Raw genomic sequence first — 20,000 nt, forward strand, 5'->3', positions numbered from 1 at the left:
TATATTGTAAAAAATCCACATAGGACTTCATTTCGTTCGTTTTTTTCGCGTTGGTAGCTGACAAAGAAGGTTGAAGTGGGGTTCTGTAAGGTCTACAAACCAATTTCTTAAGCGTCGAGCCCACAGGATATCCATTTCTATGCCTAGTGCGTATGCCTATAGGGTTAAAAGTGAGCTAATACAGAATCGTGATAGCCTAAATCGGCTAAGTCAATGTTGTACCCAATTCAAATCTCCCGGGCCGGGTTAAGATTTGTATCATCACTTGAATGATATGAAAATACCTGGAACAAAAGGTTTTATTCCTAATGGGTTTAAATTGGGTACAACATTGAGTTACAATATTGATTTGGTCTGTAATAAGGCCACTTCGGAAAATACCATGATACTATTTGTTTATTCCCCCAAATTCTCCATAAACATTGCTTCTTGTGGAACTTCCAATGGTCCCAAGAGAAAACAGAAAAAAAGGTTATGCAAAATTTGGGGGGACAGACAAAGAGTATTACGGTATTTTCCGAAATAGCCTATTCCTGTCATTCTTAAAACAATAAACTGATTTCATCGAAAGGTGGTTGAGGGCTACTGAGGTCCTATATGCTGAAGAACCAAGAATCCAAACTTAATTTGCTGCAATTTCAGAGTAAATTGTGAAAGCAGCATTTGTTGGTGTCCATACCTGAATCACAGTTATCTGGACCCTGACAGTTTGAGCCACAACACAGAGGTGCTGAACAAGAGTCGTGATACTTGCCACACCCATAATCTACACCTGTTTTGACCCGCTTACAGCCGTCCCCTCCTCCATTGTTTTGCATACAGTGGTTTATACCAGCGCTAAAGTGACCATAACCAGCTTTCTGACAGTCAACACCATTGGTCTGGTGAAGAGATTAAAAAAAGTAATTTTTACCCACGAAAAAAAGATTCATTGGGAAGATTTAGTTATAAAAACGAGCGATAAAAAGAAAAAAAGACGTTTCGATCGTTCTATGGTCATTTTCAGGTTTAAGGTCATGGATTGAAATTCCGCATAAATACAATTTCTGGAACAATGAAATGAAAGGTAAAAAGCTAAATATTTACATACAAACTATAAGAAATAACAGAATGTGAAAATGAAGTGCAACTAGGTGTTAAGCAAACAGCTTTGCACGGATGAAATCATTCTGTTTGTTTAATTTTGGCTTAAGGTCTCGAATAAAAAGCATTTCAAAAATCAAGCAATCGAACTTGCTCGAGCACTTAACCCAAAGTTCTTTACGATTTCATGTGGCTCGTTTCATGTTGTTCCCTTACATGGTTGCCGATTACCGATCGTTCGCGACGAAATTTGCACTTCATTTTTACATTCCGTTATTTCTTATCGTTCGTAAGTAATTATTTAGCTTATTACCTTTTATTCCATTGTTTGAGAAATTGTGTATATGCGGAATTTTTATCCATGACCTTGAACGTAGAACGTCGTTCTTTTCATCGCTCGTTTTTATAACTAGGTGTTTTACTAAGAACTTGGGAAAACTGTTATTTAAACTTCAGTGATGAAAACTGTCACTGATTGCAGTTTTGACACGACTTTACTTTGACAATTAATTCTCCGTCGTTATGCTCTTAATTTTGATTTCCAATGCCTCGTTTCGACTCCCAACGTCTGACCTTCTCCAGGTCAAGATGTTCACATTGAGTCAAATGAAAATTTAATTCGAAAAGCCACTTAGAGCAACAAACCAACTATCCCAAAGAGCACGATTTCCTACCATTTCGCCAATGTGTTTTTGTCCAGCAGTATTCACGGACCTAGAAAAAAAGCTGTTTTTTCCATAACCGTGGCAAACCTTAAGTCCTCACCCGGTTCTGTATTTCAAAGACATCTCCGTAGGTTCCGCACACGTGCCAACCTTGCGCGCACAGTTCAGCCGGCTGAGAGCAGAATCTGCCCCCCCACCTACCAGAATCGTCCCCACATGGGACGCGTCCAGTGGGTCTCGCTCTCAGGTTTTTTTGTCCCCACCAATATCCCTTGCACCCTGCGACACTTGGATGGGTAAAGAAACCTTCTCTTCCTCCATCAGAGCAGCCGGTAGTCAGGGCTTTGTCGCCGTACTTTAAGGCACTGTCGCTTGTAAATGTACACTGACCCTAGCGGATTGGAAAGAAAAAGTAAGTCATAAAAGAGACTAACAAAAACAGGACAGCGCGGCCTCATGAAATAAGAGAGGTCTTCCTCGGATGCAACGATTAAAATTTTTTATAATGACAACAATACCACCACCACAACCACCAGACGTGAAATAACACAGAAAAAAAAAAAAGAGGGAGAGGTCTAATTAGTGCTGAGGAACGTATGAAAGGAGAGATGAATCGTCTAAGCTGGAACACGAAATGTTCCATGGGAAAACTAGTGGAAGGTGTGAGGATAGCTGGAACACTGGAGACAGAAAATGCTGTTGAACAAAGGGCCTTTAAGAGCGCTAGAAAAGAGGAAGTGAAGAGAAAGTGGCATGAAAAGAAATGCCTGACACTGTTGCCAAGGAGAAATCCTGGAGATGGCTAGGTCAAGGAAGGTCAGTACAGAAGCATTGTTGTGTGCTGCACAAGAACAGGCTATTTGAAGTTCCATATAGACCCTTTTAATAAGTCTAATATATGCCGTTTTCCGCTAATGACGTCGAACTCGTGCTTTCAAATTTTATTCAGAAATGTACAAAGGCTTAAAACAACAAAAGAAATCGGAAAAGTTTTAGGCCTTTGTACATTTCTGAATAAAATTTGAAAGCACGAGTTCGACGTCATTAGCGGAAAACGGCATATATTAGACTTATTAAAAGGGTGTATAGATAAGACAGCTGAAAGCTCGTTATGTCGGACGTGTAATGAAAAGGTTGAGACAGTCAAGCACATAGTAAGTGGATGCAAAAAGCGCAACATGAATATAAAAGACGACACGATAATGCAGCAAAGTTTGTCCACTGGAAGGTATGTGATAAGTTCCATCTTGATAGGAGTTACAAATGGCGGTATGAACAGTTGAGAATGAGAATGTGAAATTGTTTTGGGACATGAACATTCAATGTGACATTATTGAAGCAAGAAGATCTGTCATTGTACATTGATATTGCAGTACCGGCAGATGTTACACGTAGCGGAAAGGGAATTGAAAAAGTAGAGAAGTATCAGGACCTGAAAAGAGAAATTGGTAGGATCTGGCAGATGAGATCAGTAAATGTGGTTTCGCTTGTGATTGGTGCACTTGGTTCTGTGACAAAAAAGTTTGAAAGTTGAAATATCGAAAACTATCTTGTTGCGAACAGCGCGTATCCTAAGGACAGTCTTACAACAATGAGAGAACGAAATTGGCCCTAAGTCATTTGTTATGGCCCGCCCAATAGCGTTGATTTTATTCGGCAATGGCAGCCTGAGCAATATGCTTTTTCTTCAGATAATGATGATGGTAATAATAATAGTAATATTAATAATAATAATAATAATAATAATAATATTATTATTATTATTATTATTATTATTTAACAATTATTCGCCGAAGGCGAAGTGATTATTGGTGAATATTCACCGAGACGAAGTCGAGGTGAATATTCACCGACAATCACTGAGCCTGAGGCGAATAATTGTTTTAGTATAAATACACAGGTGATTATTTCAAAAAAGAGAAAAAAAAAAAACCTTTCAACCTTTACAGTGCCAAAACGACTACTGACGGCCATTTTGTCCGTCTAGGTGATTATCGGCTGATAATCCGAGATAGCGAGCCAATGAGAGCGTGCGATTTTGTATAATCACCTGTGTATTTATACTACTACTACTACTACTACTACTACTACTACTACTACTACTACTACTACTAATAATAATAATAATAATAATAATAATAATTATTATTATTATTATGATTATGATTATTATAATTTGTTTCAAAGTGAAAGTGTCATCAGGGGAGTTCGTCTATAAACTTGCACCAAAGGACTTGATATTTTGATGTTATTTATAAAATATGGAAACTGGTTGATTATCAGAGCTTGTGCAGCCTGATAGTCCGACAACAATTATCATGGGACATTTTTCTAGCAATTTTGGTTCGATGCGACAGTAAAGAAATTTCAAAGATCTGCACACGTCGTGGTTTAACGTTCTTCTTTTTCCATAGGGCGGCAGCTTAAAATCCGAATGTTTTGCTTTACCTGGAATGATATGTCATCAATGGCTATTTCGCCCCTATAGCTGCTTCCTTGTGTAGCAGTGATGTGAACTCGGAATCCGTAATCACTCTTCAGCTGAATAGTAGCTCCCAGCCAATTGTTCCCTTGCTCTCCAGTTTTATTGAACACCAGTTTTACACTGTCACCACTGTTGATGTACACGAGTAGAGAGCCGCAGTGCTTACCAAACATGTGGTAGTAGAATGTCATATTACAGTTTGAGGTTGGTATCATGTAAGGTCCTTCCAAGATGGCCACATACCCCTCGCTGTACCAACTGGACTCAATGTGCACGTAATATCCTATGAATAAAGAAGGTTGATTTGATTGATACACATTTAATTCACGCCAAGTAAACCACCGACAAGGAAGCACGCGGCGTGATCCAGTGCTAAGTGATAAGAATGCAAATGATGCGATTCAAATCCCAACACCAACTGGACTTGTGGTGACCACTACACCACGTTTCGTTCTGGAAAGAGCCAATTGGGTCTCTTACGTGAATTCGAATATTTCTTGCTGTACTAACACAAAATACTGCATGTTAATAGTCAATTGAAAGAAGTAGAGGCTGAAAAACAATATTATGCAAACGAGAGTGAAATAATGCATGCAATGCTGTCTTTTGGAAAGAGAATAAGGCCGCCAGGTAATTTCTTTTGAGAGAAACACAACACTTGGCTACGCGACATGGCAGTTTATTCTTTTAACCAAAAGCAGGGTTGCTTCGTATATTACCGCTTGACGTTCCTGTGGTATGATCAACTGCTGGACCGGTATTTTGATTGTGGGTTTTGCCTTCCCTTAAAATCCATGGCATATCATTGACAGCTGTATTGTTCCAATGACAGAGACCGCTTTCAAATGTGCAGGCTCCCGTGGCAGGCCCTGTCAAACAACAATGAAAGAAGTTGCCTTTCGTTTCATCTTATTTTTTATTTCACAAATCCTAATACAGGGATCAACAAACCTGCTTCAAAGAGATCTAGTACCGTAGCTCACTAATGCTACCCGCAAACATTCAAGAGGTTAGAGGTTCGAATTTCGTTGAAGGGCAGGGATTGTGTTTAATGACCCCTTCTGAAATGTCTAGAAAAGACCAATGACTATTCATTCGTTTGGGAGATAAACTGTTGCAGTGCTGGGTCTAATGCCGACTGTTGAGATAATACTCGCTTGAGAACATGATCACGCTTAGCTTATGGTGAGAAAAGCGAGCAAAACGCCAGAGTAAAGTCCGATGCCACGCAAATACTCAAGAATCGTTCCTTTTGACAGTGCTGACTGGTAACAAATATTTTGTTTACTGACCTATCCAGACTGGACTTTGACCTACACTAAGGGTTTTGCGTATCTTTATGCTAAACTAATAGCATTTGCACAAGAAAAGAAACAAGGCATGGAGTAACAAAAAGCCTCGCTACCATGTAAAGGGCTCTTACTAACCAAGGGTTGGCTTGGTAATTGGTTGATCACTGCACTTGGCGAAATTCTCAGAGCATGGCGTTATGACGTCTTTGAAATCACAGTTGTGGAACTTTATGTCATCGACTGCAATATCTCCCGTGTAATCCCAGCCTCTTATTCCACTGAAAACCACTCTTGCAGTTTTATTCGCTGTAAGGTGATTGTACAAGTTTGCCTTTCCTTCCATCCATTTGTTACCGCGATTCCCGTACAGATACCATAATGTCACCTCTCTCCAATCTGTAAAAACATGAAACATTACACTCCAAGGTCCCTTTTGCAGTCTTTTTAACGTGGTATGTAAGTTTTAAAAGCCGTTTATATTTTCTGTACCCATTGAAGCGAAATTTATCTCAAATCCTTGTATCTGGGAAGACTAGTTGAGCCTGAGTATTCTAGTATTGTTCCAAAGATCTCGGCTTATTTATGAAAATTAATTAATTAATTAAATTAAACTAAATTATTTCACCTGCTATAATTGCAAAGATATCAATATTATTTACTTAAATTCTTATTACTTTCAGCTGATCGTTGGTGTCATTTACCTCTACAAAAGATTCGCCCGCTTCACTCTTGTTCCAGCCCATCTAACCGTGGGGATACGAAATGGACCTCTTTAGCTTGTACGTTTCGTTTTCCCATTTCAGACCACGTGATGTTCCCAAGGGAATTTTCCTTTTGTGCTTTCATAGGTTATGCAAACATATGCACGTGCAAAATACGGAATTTGAGAGAAACCGTTCCCTAGGGTAACATCGCGTGGTCTGAAATGGAAAACAAAACGAACACACTATAGAGGTCCAATGGTTTAGAGGTCCAAAATATCCTTAATATAGAGGGCAGCTTGCCCCAGTTGTGGGAGCGCAGATGCCTAGAGTTTTAAATACCTCTTTCTGGACGGAAAATGAGATAGGGCAGTTTCAAACGATGGATGAACTGATACACTACCAGATGCGAAGTCCCCACTTTCGCTTGAACGAATTGGTGATGCCTCAGTTTGAGATTTTCCGTTGAGACATCAAACTCTCGGTTAATAAGAAATTAATGAGTCAACAATCAAAAAAACCTACTAGTTGTCTCCTCTGTGAGAGGCTATTCTTAACTCCGGTGCATTCATTGGCATTGTCACTTCCTTCACACAGTCCAAAAAGCTTCAAGCTTTAAATATCACCGTGTTTGTAAAGGTCTTCTCCCTTGCATGGTTAGGGCATGGCGTTTATTTGCATAAAGACGATTTCAATAGTCCAGTCAAACAAACACAAAAAAATATCGTCTGAATAATGTTGCACACGAAACACTTTTATACTGTAGAACGCCAGTGTCTTAAGCTACGGTAATACGAGCAAACAAAACGTCAGACGTATCTCACAACATTGCTGCGAAAATAGTCGAAAAGCGATGTTGCGCGTTTTACTTCCCTCGGATAACCTGTCTCGCAACAAAAAAAAAGGTTGATTTTGTTGTAGAAAGTAGAAGGGACCTTCACTTTCTGCAACACGCCGCAGTAACTTGCAAAACATTTTTTTTTGTTGCGAGATAGGATGTGCGAGGGATGTAAAACGAGCAACATCGCTTTTCGACTAGTTTCGCAGCAATGTTGCGAGACAAGTTGGACGTTTTTGTTACTCGTATTACCGTAGCTTTAGCAAACACCAAAACACAATGAAGCCACTTGCTTTTCTAGGCACTGAAAATAATTCGTTGATTTAATAATAAAACAGTTAGTGTTTTCAGCTTCCTTATGATAGGAAACATTATTCAAATCTAATGATGGTAGGTTGTTATTTGCCTCGAATTTTGGCTTCGTCGAATAACACAGATATATCCAGAAACGCCCCTAGGTTGATTCACGCAGATTTCAATAAGCGCCCTTGTTCTTCTCCCCAACTTCAATATCACTCGTTTCTCGGAATACAGACAATTAACCGCACAAAGTGTCCCCCAGTGCTGCTCCGTAAGTAAGGGTAAGCAGCTGCATTTACCCTCAGCTAAAATTAACACTAACCTTTACCCTTACCTTAGTGCTCAATGAAATTAGGTAGCAAAGGTTTAGAGTTACAGCGGTTTTCAATCGAATGTCGGAAGTAATTAGCGAATTGCTTTGGTTCAAGATTACTCCACTCAGTGATCGGTTCAAAGTTGTCGCGCCATTTTTTCAATCAATCAAAAGTGAAACCAAAACCAATCGTGGCTCGCGCGTGCACATTTTGCCGCGCTTTGTGTCGGCTACGTGTAATTACTTTGAGTTTCGATTGGTTTACCGGATTGTCTCCGTCCTTTTTGATTGGCCGAAGTAATTACTTTGGTTTTGGTTTTACGACACGCATTTGAAAACCGCTCTAACTGGGCGTGCAGCTAATTAGGTACATTTCTGGAATTAAGTGGGATGACACTACTTTCGATCTATATCATCATCATCATCATCATCATCATCATCATCATCATCATCATCAACATCATCATCGCCATGACAATTACCATTCAAATTTTTGGGATCGTCGTAAACATATGCTATAATCCACAGGGATCCAACACCGACACCATACATGTGGTACCAAAAAGTCATGTAGCATCGACGCTGAACCACCATCAACCTGCTTTCCAGATCAGCGTGGGCCCATCCTTGGATATGGCTTGCGCTGGATGCATCAATATACAGGTAACGTCCATAGATTGTCTTTTTTGTGTGGTCATAGGACGGCCCTGTGTTGAGGCTTGCAGTTTCTCCACGTCCAATGATCCAATCCATCTGATCGTGGCCAGATTTTTCATTGATCCAGCAGCTGATACAATCTTCCAAGTCTTCATCTAAGAGCGATGGTTTTGGTGGAGACGTTGGTTTGGGCGTCGGGCCTAACTGTGCGCAATTGACAAACTTCAGATCGTCCAATGCTATATCTGATTGATAACTGTTGCCACGAACAGATTCGAACACTACCGAGAACTGCCGAGTGCTGGGGATACGAACAAATGTACAGCGCCATTTCTTTCCGAAGTTCGAATTCTGTGTCCATATTTTTTTCTGCGTCTGATCAGGTTTAGGGTCATCAGTGAAGCGCTGGTAGACGTTTAAGGTTCCCATTCTTTGGCCATACATAAAGTAACAGAAATAAACTTGACAGGTAGAAGAGGGCATCAGGTTGGGTCCCAGAAGTTCACCAAACTGATTCACATAATGACCCGTAGCCTCGGCGTAAACATAATACCCTGCAGCATAAAGAAACAGTGTTTACTTCTCTTCAAGAGCGCATATCAAAGCATAGACCAGAAACTTTTTTAAGGAGGAAACTCTTAGGGGTACTAGAGACTCCTCAACGCTCTTCTTTGGTTCACTCCTTAAGTGCTGTTCTCTATTTTAACTAACACAGGCCTTTGTTTCAACTCTAGACTCTACAACTAGTTCTAATCATATTTCATACAAATGGACTGGTTCTGAAACCCCGAAAACTTCAAAAGCTAGAAGTAAGAACAGTACTATCGCACTTCGTGTTAACTCGACCGTCACCATGCACAATCTTTTGTCCTCGGCTAATAACTGAATTTTGAGTAAATTAATCGAACTCTTGATTGCCTGTATTTTACAAAAAAGGTGTGGTTTGTGCACGGTCAGGGTCAAAACAGCGAACAAAAACATAAAACAAAGGAACATGTCAAGTTTCCTAACCATGTCCATATATTAATTATGTTCTAATGGATAGCTTTTTATGTCTCCCAAGGTCGTCCTGTCAATATAATGTGTCAATGGCACGTCAATTAACAACTGACAAACAAAATTTCGCCTACGTAGTGACAACATCAGCATATCTTCCCTCCTTCTCTCCTCGTATTTATTCAAACGAACTTTCCGCTTATACTTGTTTATACTCGGGTTTCATCAAGGTTCTACCAGTACAAAACAATATTCAAATAAACATGCACTGTAAAAGGAGTCGCTTGACCCTTTGATTTTCTTCGAACTCATCCACACATGACTACTGACACAATCCAAGATGGCGATCAGTCGTCAGAGATTAGATTCTTAAAGGATATTTGCATGGCGACAAAAGTGAATGAGGATCTTGAAAGTAGGAAAGACGAGCAACATCTTAAAAAGTATTTCAGCCAGATACAACAATACATACTTAATTGACCACTCCCCATAGGGGCTTTTCAGGGCCAATGAAACACAATTAACGAAACGACGCAACAGAACAACGACAACAGCTGTTAAGAATCCGAACTGGCCGGGGGCAAACCAGTCGGCTATTTACAAGTGCAACTGGGAAATTGAACCAGGGACTACCAGGATCGACTTCAAAGAGTGGTCAGAGTGAGTCTTGAACCCGGAACCTCCGGTCCTCAAGGCAAGCGCCCTAAGCACCAGGCTACACTCTGTGATGTGTCCACGGCTGCTGACAAACAAGGGGATGATGGATGAGGGGAAAAAACACATCCACCGTATATGGGTCGTTTTCAATGATAATTTTTTTCAATCTTAATTTAGCCCATGGTCATCATAAGCGGCTATTTTAAGGAAGACACCTGATTGGTTATCACCAGCTGCGCGACCATGGGCACGAGACCAAAAAACTTTCACAGCATGGCGCGAAGCTTAAAATAGATTCTCTACTTGCAAAAAATCCCACAATACACCTCTTTTACCCCCAAAAATTTGCATAGGCATTGTTTTCGATTTCTTTTGGGACATCTTCATGTCCCAGGAGAAATTGTAAACAATGATTATGCAAAAATTTTGAAGGGTAAAAGAGGTGTATTATGGGATTGTGCAAGTAGAGAATTCACAAGAACTATCATGGGTTATGGGGATGGTCTTGCGACAAACGATTGGTATGTGCCTTGGGAACCGCGTCTTCAAGAGTGAACGGATTTGTACAAAAGTTACTGTAGCCTGACTGAATAGGCCACTTGCAGTAAGAGGTCATGTGACATCGTTTTTATGAAAATGAAAGTTACATGATTTTGCCTTCGAAACAATATTAGTGGGTCATCTCTTAAACAAAATAATAGTGATTTGGTTTTTCAAACCCGCACCATTTGCTTAAAATGAGAAAGTCCGTAGCTGGTCACGTGACCAAAACTTGATTTTTTAAAATTATGAATTACCGCTTTCTGACACAAATTTTGCACTTGAACTTTAAGGAAAATGTTGAAAAGATGATGTGGTAACGTTTATGGCACATCTGAAGTCAACTATCAAACATTTAACAAGATATAAGTAAAAAGTAGTTTTGGCCGCCATGTTGGAGGGCAAGAGTATGCCCTCCAACATGGCGGCCAAGACAAATCATGCTACTTTGTTGAAAAATCAAAGCACCATAAAATAACTCCCTTAAATGCGTTTCCTCTAAAATCTCGCGTGTAAGATAATTTTTATGTGTTCTGTCAATTTTTGGCAACAGCAAGATTACAACTCACTGTTTAAGGGAAGCATTGGTCACGTGACCTCTTAGTGCAAGTGGCCTATCTGACCCTTAATTTGGGAATCTTTGCTGACGTCATTGTTTACACTTTGTTTCATTAACATACGAGTCTGCATCATATGCTACAGAGAGTTTTCACTCACATAATCAGTAACCTTGGTTTTCCACCGAAACAAAAGAAAACCTTTGCATGATAATAGAGCTCAATTCCCGGAGGATTAGTTGGGTACAACAACATGGTCGCCGGTCCATTGTTTGAGTACACCAAGATGGCCGCCGTGACGTCACGTGAAAACACTCTATTTACAAATTGACTTCAAAAGGTAAAAGAACTCGTTTAACTCAGTTAAATATCCAATTTTAAGCCTTTTAGCTTCGATAACGAGAAGTTATTGTCCATCAAAGCCTGATAAATTCTTTGGTGGCAAAGACGCTAAGTGATCCCATGCATTCTTTGAACAATTTCGAGTATTCAAAGTATCATTGCCTCGACATTACCCAGTATATCGGGCTCAAATTTTCAGAGATCAGATATACAATTCATAATGCAATGCACGTTTAATATTCAGTGATTTAATCTCGGCTGACTGATTAGAAAACGATAGCCTCGTACTAATGAGGCAAAACAGGTAAACAAGTATAAGGCAAACTTTCCATCTGTTTTACTAACCGGAACCCGTTGTGTGATCACGATTGGGACCCGTTTGCCAGCTGGGCGTCTGGCCTTTATTACGCAGCCAACTCATGTCTGCAAATTTAGCAGACTTCCACAGACAAAAGTCCTTATCAAAGTTGCAATCAGCAGGATGACTCGAGCCGGGCGGTGGTGTCGGTTGGCTTGTTGGAGAGGGGCAACCTGATTCATCAGCGCCATCCGTGCAGTCTTTTTCTCCATCACATTTCCAGTGCATGTTAATACACAAGTCATCGGCTTTGCAGTAGTACTCACTGCTGGTGCAACGTGCAGACCCTGTGGGCGATGGGGGATACCCGCCCTGAAATGAGGTCAAAATGATTAATTCATACTTATGTTTTTAAGAGTCACTTCCACTTTGCCATATTTAAAATTTTAATGTAGCCATTGACTACATATTAATTTAACCATTTCCCTCCTGGGAGAGGGACTTCAAACGCAAGACCATTTTACTCGTCAACGGGGTCCGTTTCAGGGGTAAATGGGTTGACAACAAAACTGCTTCCCTTTTAAGATATGAATGGGATGTTTGCACAAACTTCAAAACTGTGTACAGGATTAAACTCTTCAAAAAAGTACTATTCTCTCACCGTAAAGTTATTTACGTAACAATTATTCCATGAGCGCGAGTTGGATATGGAGTTGTATCCAACAAGCGGGAATAGCATAATTGTTTTATTAAAACTGTCATTAAACTCTGAACGCTTGGACACTTGCAGATTCAAGCTAATCAAGTTCCAGCTACTTGATGCAATCAGTTTACATATTAGGTCATGCGGTATATGAGCTGATAACCGAGATTGAATGATTCAATCAGAAAGCTGGAAACTCAATATCCCAAGTCAAAAGCTTAATAACAAGGTATAATTCCAGGGGTCCTAGTGTTTCGTTGTTAACGTAATTTTGAAATCCAAATTTGGTCATAATGGTGCTTCAAATTGTAACTCATTTCTTGCCTATTGATTGTCTCCATCTGACGTCACGGCGGCCATGCTTATGTACAGAACAATGCTTTAAAATTCTTGGAGGTAATTTGACTCTATTATTAGAGCAGTTTTCAATTGAGTGTTGTAAAAACAAAACCAAAGTAATTACTTTGGCCAATCAAAAAGGTCGGAGACAATCCAGTGAACCAATCGAAACTCGAAGTAATTACAAGTAGCCGACACAAAGCGCGGGAAAATTTGCACGCGCGAGCCGCAAGTGGTTTTGGTTTCACTTCTGATTGGTTGAAAAAATGGCGCGAGAACTTTAAACCAATCACTGAGTGAAGTAATCATAAACCAAAGTAATTCACTAATTACTTTCGACACTCAATTGACAACTGCTCTATGCACAACTTGTGGAGTAATTTCCTATTGTCTTGTAAACCAACATGGCCGTCTCATCACGTGGATGCAGACTAACAATTAGCTACAGATATCTAGAAACTTCTCAAAAGAAAAGACAAGACAGAATGAAGGAATTTTCATGCTTTCGTAACAAGCTGAAGCCTGCAGTTTCCGGTTTCATGGATTTTGGCGCAGCAAAGCAGCTATACAATAGAGAGCTTAAGGTGGCTGGAACCAGTTTTTCACTACTTTTAAGAGACCTTCCAATTTGAAGGGTTGTCACTATAACACTGTATCACGTAAAAGCAATGTTATGGTACCATATGAAACACCAAATATTGCTTAACAAAATATGTCCACTATTAAGACGTAATAGATTACCATGACAACAATGAAAGCTCTCCAAAAACACCCTACACTTCGTCTTTACTTGCTCATATCTCAAAATGAACTCGGTGACTCCCATTTTTTATTGTAGAATAGTAATTAGTAACCTGAGATAAAGCTTTCGGCTAAGGTTTAAAGAGTTCACGGGAGCGAATTCAGAGCTACCTAACACATTTATCCCCACAACGAAAATCATGTTGAAACACCAGATAATTAAGGAGGCTCAAACCAGCTTCAACACTTTCAAAATACTGTTTCACGTACAGGCAAAGTTATGGTACCACAAAAAACACCAATGATTGCTTAGCAAGATGCATTCGTTGATGTGACGTAATATCTGATTATGGAAGCAAAAACGAACTCAGAGACACCCAATTTTTATCACTGGAAAGCAGGATCGGACAAAAGTCTTTGCGAGTTAAAAAAAAATTATCTGGAGCGTATTCATACCCAGCTTCACAATTTACTACGACATTACCGTTACGTGAAACAGTGTTGTAGAGTTAATCCTTAATCTAATAAGACATTCCCTCCAAATTGTTGAAACTGGTTTGAGTCCTTGTTTTTTCTCCTCTCCCTCTATGCCCGTCAGTCCCCCACCAAAGAAATAGGGTTTCACTAGGACCGCTGCCAACTATTTGTCGTATTCCTCGTTCATTTTGTAGCAAGCCTGTCCTAGTAATACTATATGCACACCTTATAGCAGCCAGCGGAGAAGCTAATGTCGTCTATAGCAATGTCTGTTTTGTCATCTCCACCAACAATTCCTTCAAAGGCCACTCTGAATGACACCCAAGAATTCAACGGAATCTCGGCACGGACCCACAAGCGATTGGCTGGATCACCTGATAACACAGAAATCATCAAGGTTTCCCTTTTAGTAAAGATCGATTGTATTTGTTTATAGAGTCGGAGTGCAATTCGAGGGTTAAAACGAGAGTACTCGGCGGGTAGGGATCGAAATTGCAACCAATTATCCAGTCGCATGTGCGAATGATTTTTTTTCTTTTTGTGACTAAAAGATCTGGAGGAGTCGCAAATTTGCGACTACCGGTAGTTTTCTTCCTTCGCCCTTTCGAAATGAAAGGGTTAGCAGTTGCCACTTTGTCTCTACTTTTGCTAAAGTAAATAAAGAAATGAAAACAATATTGTTCCTCGCCGTAATTTTCCTTCAATCTGAAGATTATAGTGTAATTTAGCAAGGTTACATGCACAACACATATTTTGCACGATCATTCGCCATTTTCAGCGGTTTCTATACACACAAGTATTGCGGGCTCGTATTTTGATTTGTTAAACCGCTGGTAGCACAATACAGCGCTACAACTCTGCCACTAAAATGTGCGAAAATTGGCACTTTGCATGACACGTGACCCTGTCAATAAGAAAAAAATGGTCGTGGTACAAAATGGATGCCAGAAACGGAAAGAGCGTGATGAAATTAGTAAGAATGTCAATTTTGAGGCCACTGACATTTATGGGAGAGATTTTACAGTGATTTTAACGCTTACAAAATTTACTGAGATTATATGGAAAACAGCTACTGGATGGCAAAGCTTGTCATTTGAATTCCTTATTGCCATCTCTCGTCTCCTTACACAGACAAGAGCATGCAAGCCATTATTGACCGCGGCGATCTGACTATTTTTGTCAGCCGATGCCTAATCTACTTACCCCGTGTTTTCCAAACTTCTGTCCAGGGCCAATACCAATAACGAACCAGATAGACCTTTAGATAGCCCATGTTTTGTGAGCCATACATGTTGTAGTAGAACCTCAGAGTGCACACTCCACGCCCACGAGGAAACCTTTTGGAATGAATCAATGTCGCTTTGTCAAAGAGCTGCCTCGGTTTGGATGAATCAATGAACAAGAAATATCCTTTGCCAGTGGTGTGATCAGCTTTAGGGCCTTGCGAAAAAAACGAAAACAGTTTCAACGATACAACAACGAAAAGTGTCTGGAACTTCATTTTCAAAAACAGTTACAAGATAAACAATCTTCCCCGCATTTCTGTAATTGCTGTGGAGACAAATTGTACAAAATACCAAAAATATGCATAGTTAAATGGCCACAACAGCGTACGATATTTCTAGACTGCAGACTACACACTGCAGACAGCAATGATACGAAAAAAATAAAAACAGAGACGTCTTCATCAACCATAGTTCCCGCGCAATAACGTCATCCTCGTTCAAAAGATTCTGTTCTCTGACGGCTAACCTCTATGGCCTAAGCTTCCAGGTAGGATCTTCCCTTTCTAGATTATTGTTGTTTGACTGATAATTCAATGGTATCTTCCGTTATTAAATATCATCAAATGCAACTAGGATGTTTTATGAAATCTTCACTTTATTCGAAAGGCGTCAAATATCCGTAATCCCTCCCCTCCCCCTCTAAATTAACAGAATCATCGGAACGAGGCCGATGCACGTACCCTTCTCATTTTCTTAGAAGCCTGGGAATATTCGTTATTTTCACAAATACCCTAATACAGTTCATTTTGAGGGGTTACTTGCATCAAAACAATGGATATCCAGTTCACTGAGGCATGATACAGTCCCAAGAATAATTAACTTGTATTGTTTTTCACGTAAAGAACACCAAAACGTGTTGCATTGTGGGATGGGGGAGTAGTCTATTGTTGATGATGTCACCCTTATTCGAATATCATCAGTGTCATAAACTTAAAGTCTGTGGTCTCCAGTTTGCAAATGTCGCACACCGCAAAACAGTGGCTTTGCTCGCTCTGCACGTGCATTTCAGAATTCGATGTACTTCAAATATATTCAAACATTTTCGTCATAATTTCAGTTTGCTCAACTTTAAGGTTCTTAGTGCCGGGAAGCTTGAGCAAATACGAAGATGATAGTTACGAGGACGTGATTCCAAAAGTAAAAATCGAATCATTATTAGAAGTATTATCAATAATTCTTACAAACTAGACACGGACGGAATTTTGAGGGAAAAAATTCAAGCTTCGAAACAAAATTGAAAATTATCTGCGCTTATTGGTTGCACTTGAAGTGATTATTACCCGATTATCACATTAGCCCTTTTTTTTTTTAATCAAAATGGCTGCAAAGCTGTTTTGTCGAGGCGACAGACCAAGAAATTAATTGTTTTAAAAAAAATGCCTATTTTTCTAAAACAATTATTCACCTCAGGCTCGGAGAATATCGGCAAGTTTAGTGTTTTGATTGGCTTAGCCATCATGGTATATGAGCTATACGAGCGTAAGAGTAAGACAAAGGTCAGAGAAACAAAAGAAAAAAATGCTTCTCGTTTTACTGCCTGAATTGTGAGTAAGCTTACAACACCATAAAATGCTAGACTGCATTTAACCATCACAGGCAACCAACAATCATACCTGTACCAGGAGTGCCAATGGCATTGGCCCGTAACCAATTAAAATCGTCAACCCAGTAGTTGTACCAGCCGCACCAGTTGACGCTAAAGTTGCAACTTGCAGTTCGATTTGAACACAACGATACATCTTCATCTGTTCCGTCATTACAGTCTTTGACAAAATCACAAACTCTTTGCTCCGCAACACAGTGGCCACTGGAACGACATTTGACCTCGAAAGCAAAAGAAAAACGTATTTAAACATTCCAATTAAATATACCGCGGGCTGCAAACAGTGCCCATTTGTGCAAAAGATCTTAGGTAGATGTGAAAGCATAAACAAAAACATTAAGATAAAAAAGTACGGAAAAAGTCGGCGTCAATAGCCCAATTTGGATATACTAAAATTCAGTCCTAAACAAAAGGAATTGTTATACCTCCCAACTCAAATACGTTTTCTGATTGGAGGAGAACGTGTCACGTGTCATTGGTCAAAACTTCATGACGCCCTAGGGCGAACAAAACTTCATGACCCCCTAGGGCAACAACAACTTGAACTTTCGACTCACACGTGATCAGGTCGTGCACCTTTGAAACGGCGGCAAATCTGTACGCCAGCCGACGTCAAGCAAATAATTTTTATCTGTGTATTGTTCTATTTTGAGTTGGAAGGTATAACAAAACACTTAATGACTGGCCCCTCGGGAAACAGTGAGTTTTGTTTCCCCTCGACCTCAATGTTTCCCTCGGCTTCGCCTCGGGGAACATTGAGGGTCTCTTGGGGCCAGTCATTAAGTGCTTATTATCTGGAGGCTCTGGTGAATGAATATAAGAATTTGTAGGCGTTTATTATCCAGAGCTTCGAGATGATACGTTTTTTTAGGACAGCATAAGCACGTGACGTTTTTGTGGACGGCCCGAAACCGGAAATGAATGTTTCGCATGCCAGGACAGTAGTGTCTCCCAGATTTTTAAAATAATCGTCTTTATTAGTGATGAGGTACTTAGCAATACAAATGTCGTAATATCAAGATAATTTAAAAAGGAAAACAGCTCACTTCTGGTTGTCGTCCATCGCTCAAAAACGTTTCTTGCGTAAGCTCGCTATTATCAGGTATGAGCAAACACGAGCAAACATTTAAACAAATCAACGTAATGAAGACCAGAAAGGACCAACTGGAAAGCGATTCAGTGAGTTGGCTACAGGTTTGTAGTCTACACAAACACCAGCTTGTGGTGCGAATCACGCGACACGGGCATGAGGTGTCAAGTCTGAGTGGCTACAGGTTATTCCATGGAAATGTGTCAAATAAATACCTCGTTCTGAGTACAGTTCCTGCTGACATCTGCAAAACACGTGTCACTGAAGGAGATATCATCGATCGCAATGTCTCCTTGCCAGGTTAACCCGCGAGTTGCTACAATTAAGATTTCAAAGTTCTTGTGTGCACCTATGTTAAGGGTGTACTTTTTCCAAGCATTGCCCTGCAACGAACGAAAGTTATATTCATTTCATTGAAAACCGAGTTGTAAAGTTCCCTTTCAAATTACCAATGCATCACACGGATCCAGGACGCCATTGTTCAAAAAAGCTGTATTTCTTTCCAAGAAGAAGAAGAAGAAGAAGAAGAAGAAGAAGAAGCATTGGTATTCTCTCTAAACTTCGATATGATGTAGGTCTAGATATCCTATCAACTTATATTACGCCCGTATATAGATATCCTTTTTTGACCTTTGGAAGAATTATATGGGGCAATATCTACAAGACTACTCTTTAGCCAATTTTTATTTTCCAAAAAAAGAAAAAAAAAAAAACAATCCGAATAATTACTTTTTCTAGATTCGATGAGCACTCTAGTCCCTTGTTTAAATATCTCGAAATTATAAAATTCTTCGACCTAGCGATTTTGTATTTAGCAATCTTTATGTATAAATATCACAATCGACTATTACCATCTATTTTTATTTCTTTCTTTCTTCACTGAAATAACTCAGATCCACAACTATAATACAAGCATTGCTGTGAAACAGTCTTATTATCCTCCGAAAGCAAGAAGAATATTAGTCTACTGGTAGTAAGTTAATTTGTGTATATATATGTACAAGTTTTGTGTGTTTTCGTGTCGCTGACCTAAAGAAAATGCAAAATATATTTTCTTTGAGCTGGCTCCCTGGCATTTTTAACTCTCAGGTTATTTCGGGTCGCCAGGACCCCTATCATTCACTGCAACACTGTATTTTTTTTTTTTTTTTCTTCTTTTCCTTTCTTTAAGTATGGATTGAAACAAAGAGTTGCTTTCGTCGTCCTCACCTGAGATCCAGACAATGGATTGCCTAAGACTGAATAACTTCCATCTGACTTCTTTAGCTTGACCTGTAGACTTCCCACACCATATCCAAACATGTGATACCAAAGCGTCATTCTGCAGTTGGGACTTGAAGCAAAGTATCTGTAAGATGAAAGCTCTGCTTTGTCTCCTGGACTTCCACGCGATGTTTCAATGTACATGTAATATCCCTGGTGAAAAACAAAATTTGAAAATCTTTGAGTGGTTGCCAATTGGTCGTTCCGAGGCCAAGTTAGTCATTGACCAATCAAGAAGGATCCTAAATGAGCCAATAAAAAAAAAGCAAATGCAAGCTGCTAGCGCTAAGCTAAGGAAGAGTTTCTTTTGATTTCGCCTCTTATTGGATGTCGAACATGTGACGCGAGAATGTAAGACTCGAGTCGCGTTCCCGAATCACAAATTGCTCTATCAATGCATTATTTATAATTTCAACAACTCATTAATAATTCATGAACCATTGACTATCAAATGGTCGATAATAGATCACGTGGAGTGACTTTATATCGAAAAAGCCCCCTCCTTATTAGTATGCTTTTTTTTTTATCAGATAAAGTCAGCGTCCATGATAGAGCTTGTTTTTCTTGCCTTTGTTCGGACGCCGGAGAGGCACACTTTTTGTGGAATGTTTTTGAAGCCGTTCAAAAAACTCACAGCACGTGTTTTATCGGGTCCCAAAAGAGTCGGCTACGCCTCGTGTTTTTAAGCCCGACAAACACTCCTGCTCTTTTTTTTTTATTTTATTTACCTCAATGACCTGTTAACCTGTGTTCTCCTCGCTGGAGATATTTAAT

The 20,000-nt window shown here is 39.7% G+C and overlaps 1 protein-coding gene across 1 annotated transcript in view; it reads right to left on the minus strand.

Moving 5' to 3' along the window:
• Positions 1–20,000, minus strand: part of LOC138000759 (MAM and LDL-receptor class A domain-containing protein 2-like) — a 219,297-nt gene that overhangs the window by 25,950 nt on the left and 173,347 nt on the right. The window contains exons 107-118 of the mRNA XM_068847403.1: positions 19,173–19,379; positions 18,179–18,346; positions 16,884–17,094; positions 15,188–15,424; positions 14,210–14,358; positions 11,772–12,096; positions 8,160–8,888; positions 5,661–5,921; positions 4,953–5,102; positions 4,197–4,516; positions 1,849–2,139; positions 680–881 (exon numbers count right to left, since the gene is read on the minus strand). Of these exons, the coding sequence (XP_068703504.1) occupies positions 680–881; positions 1,849–2,139; positions 4,197–4,516; positions 4,953–5,102; positions 5,661–5,921; positions 8,160–8,888; positions 11,772–12,096; positions 14,210–14,358; positions 15,188–15,424; positions 16,884–17,094; positions 18,179–18,346; positions 19,173–19,379 (3,250 nt within the window). The remainder of the gene's footprint in view (positions 1–679; positions 882–1,848; positions 2,140–4,196; positions 4,517–4,952; positions 5,103–5,660; positions 5,922–8,159; positions 8,889–11,771; positions 12,097–14,209; positions 14,359–15,187; positions 15,425–16,883; positions 17,095–18,178; positions 18,347–19,172; positions 19,380–20,000) is intronic.

This window comes from Montipora foliosa, chromosome 1, assembly GCF_036669935.1.
Source record: "Montipora foliosa isolate CH-2021 chromosome 1, ASM3666993v2, whole genome shotgun sequence".
Taxonomy (NCBI): Eukaryota; Metazoa; Cnidaria; class Anthozoa; order Scleractinia; family Acroporidae; genus Montipora; species Montipora foliosa.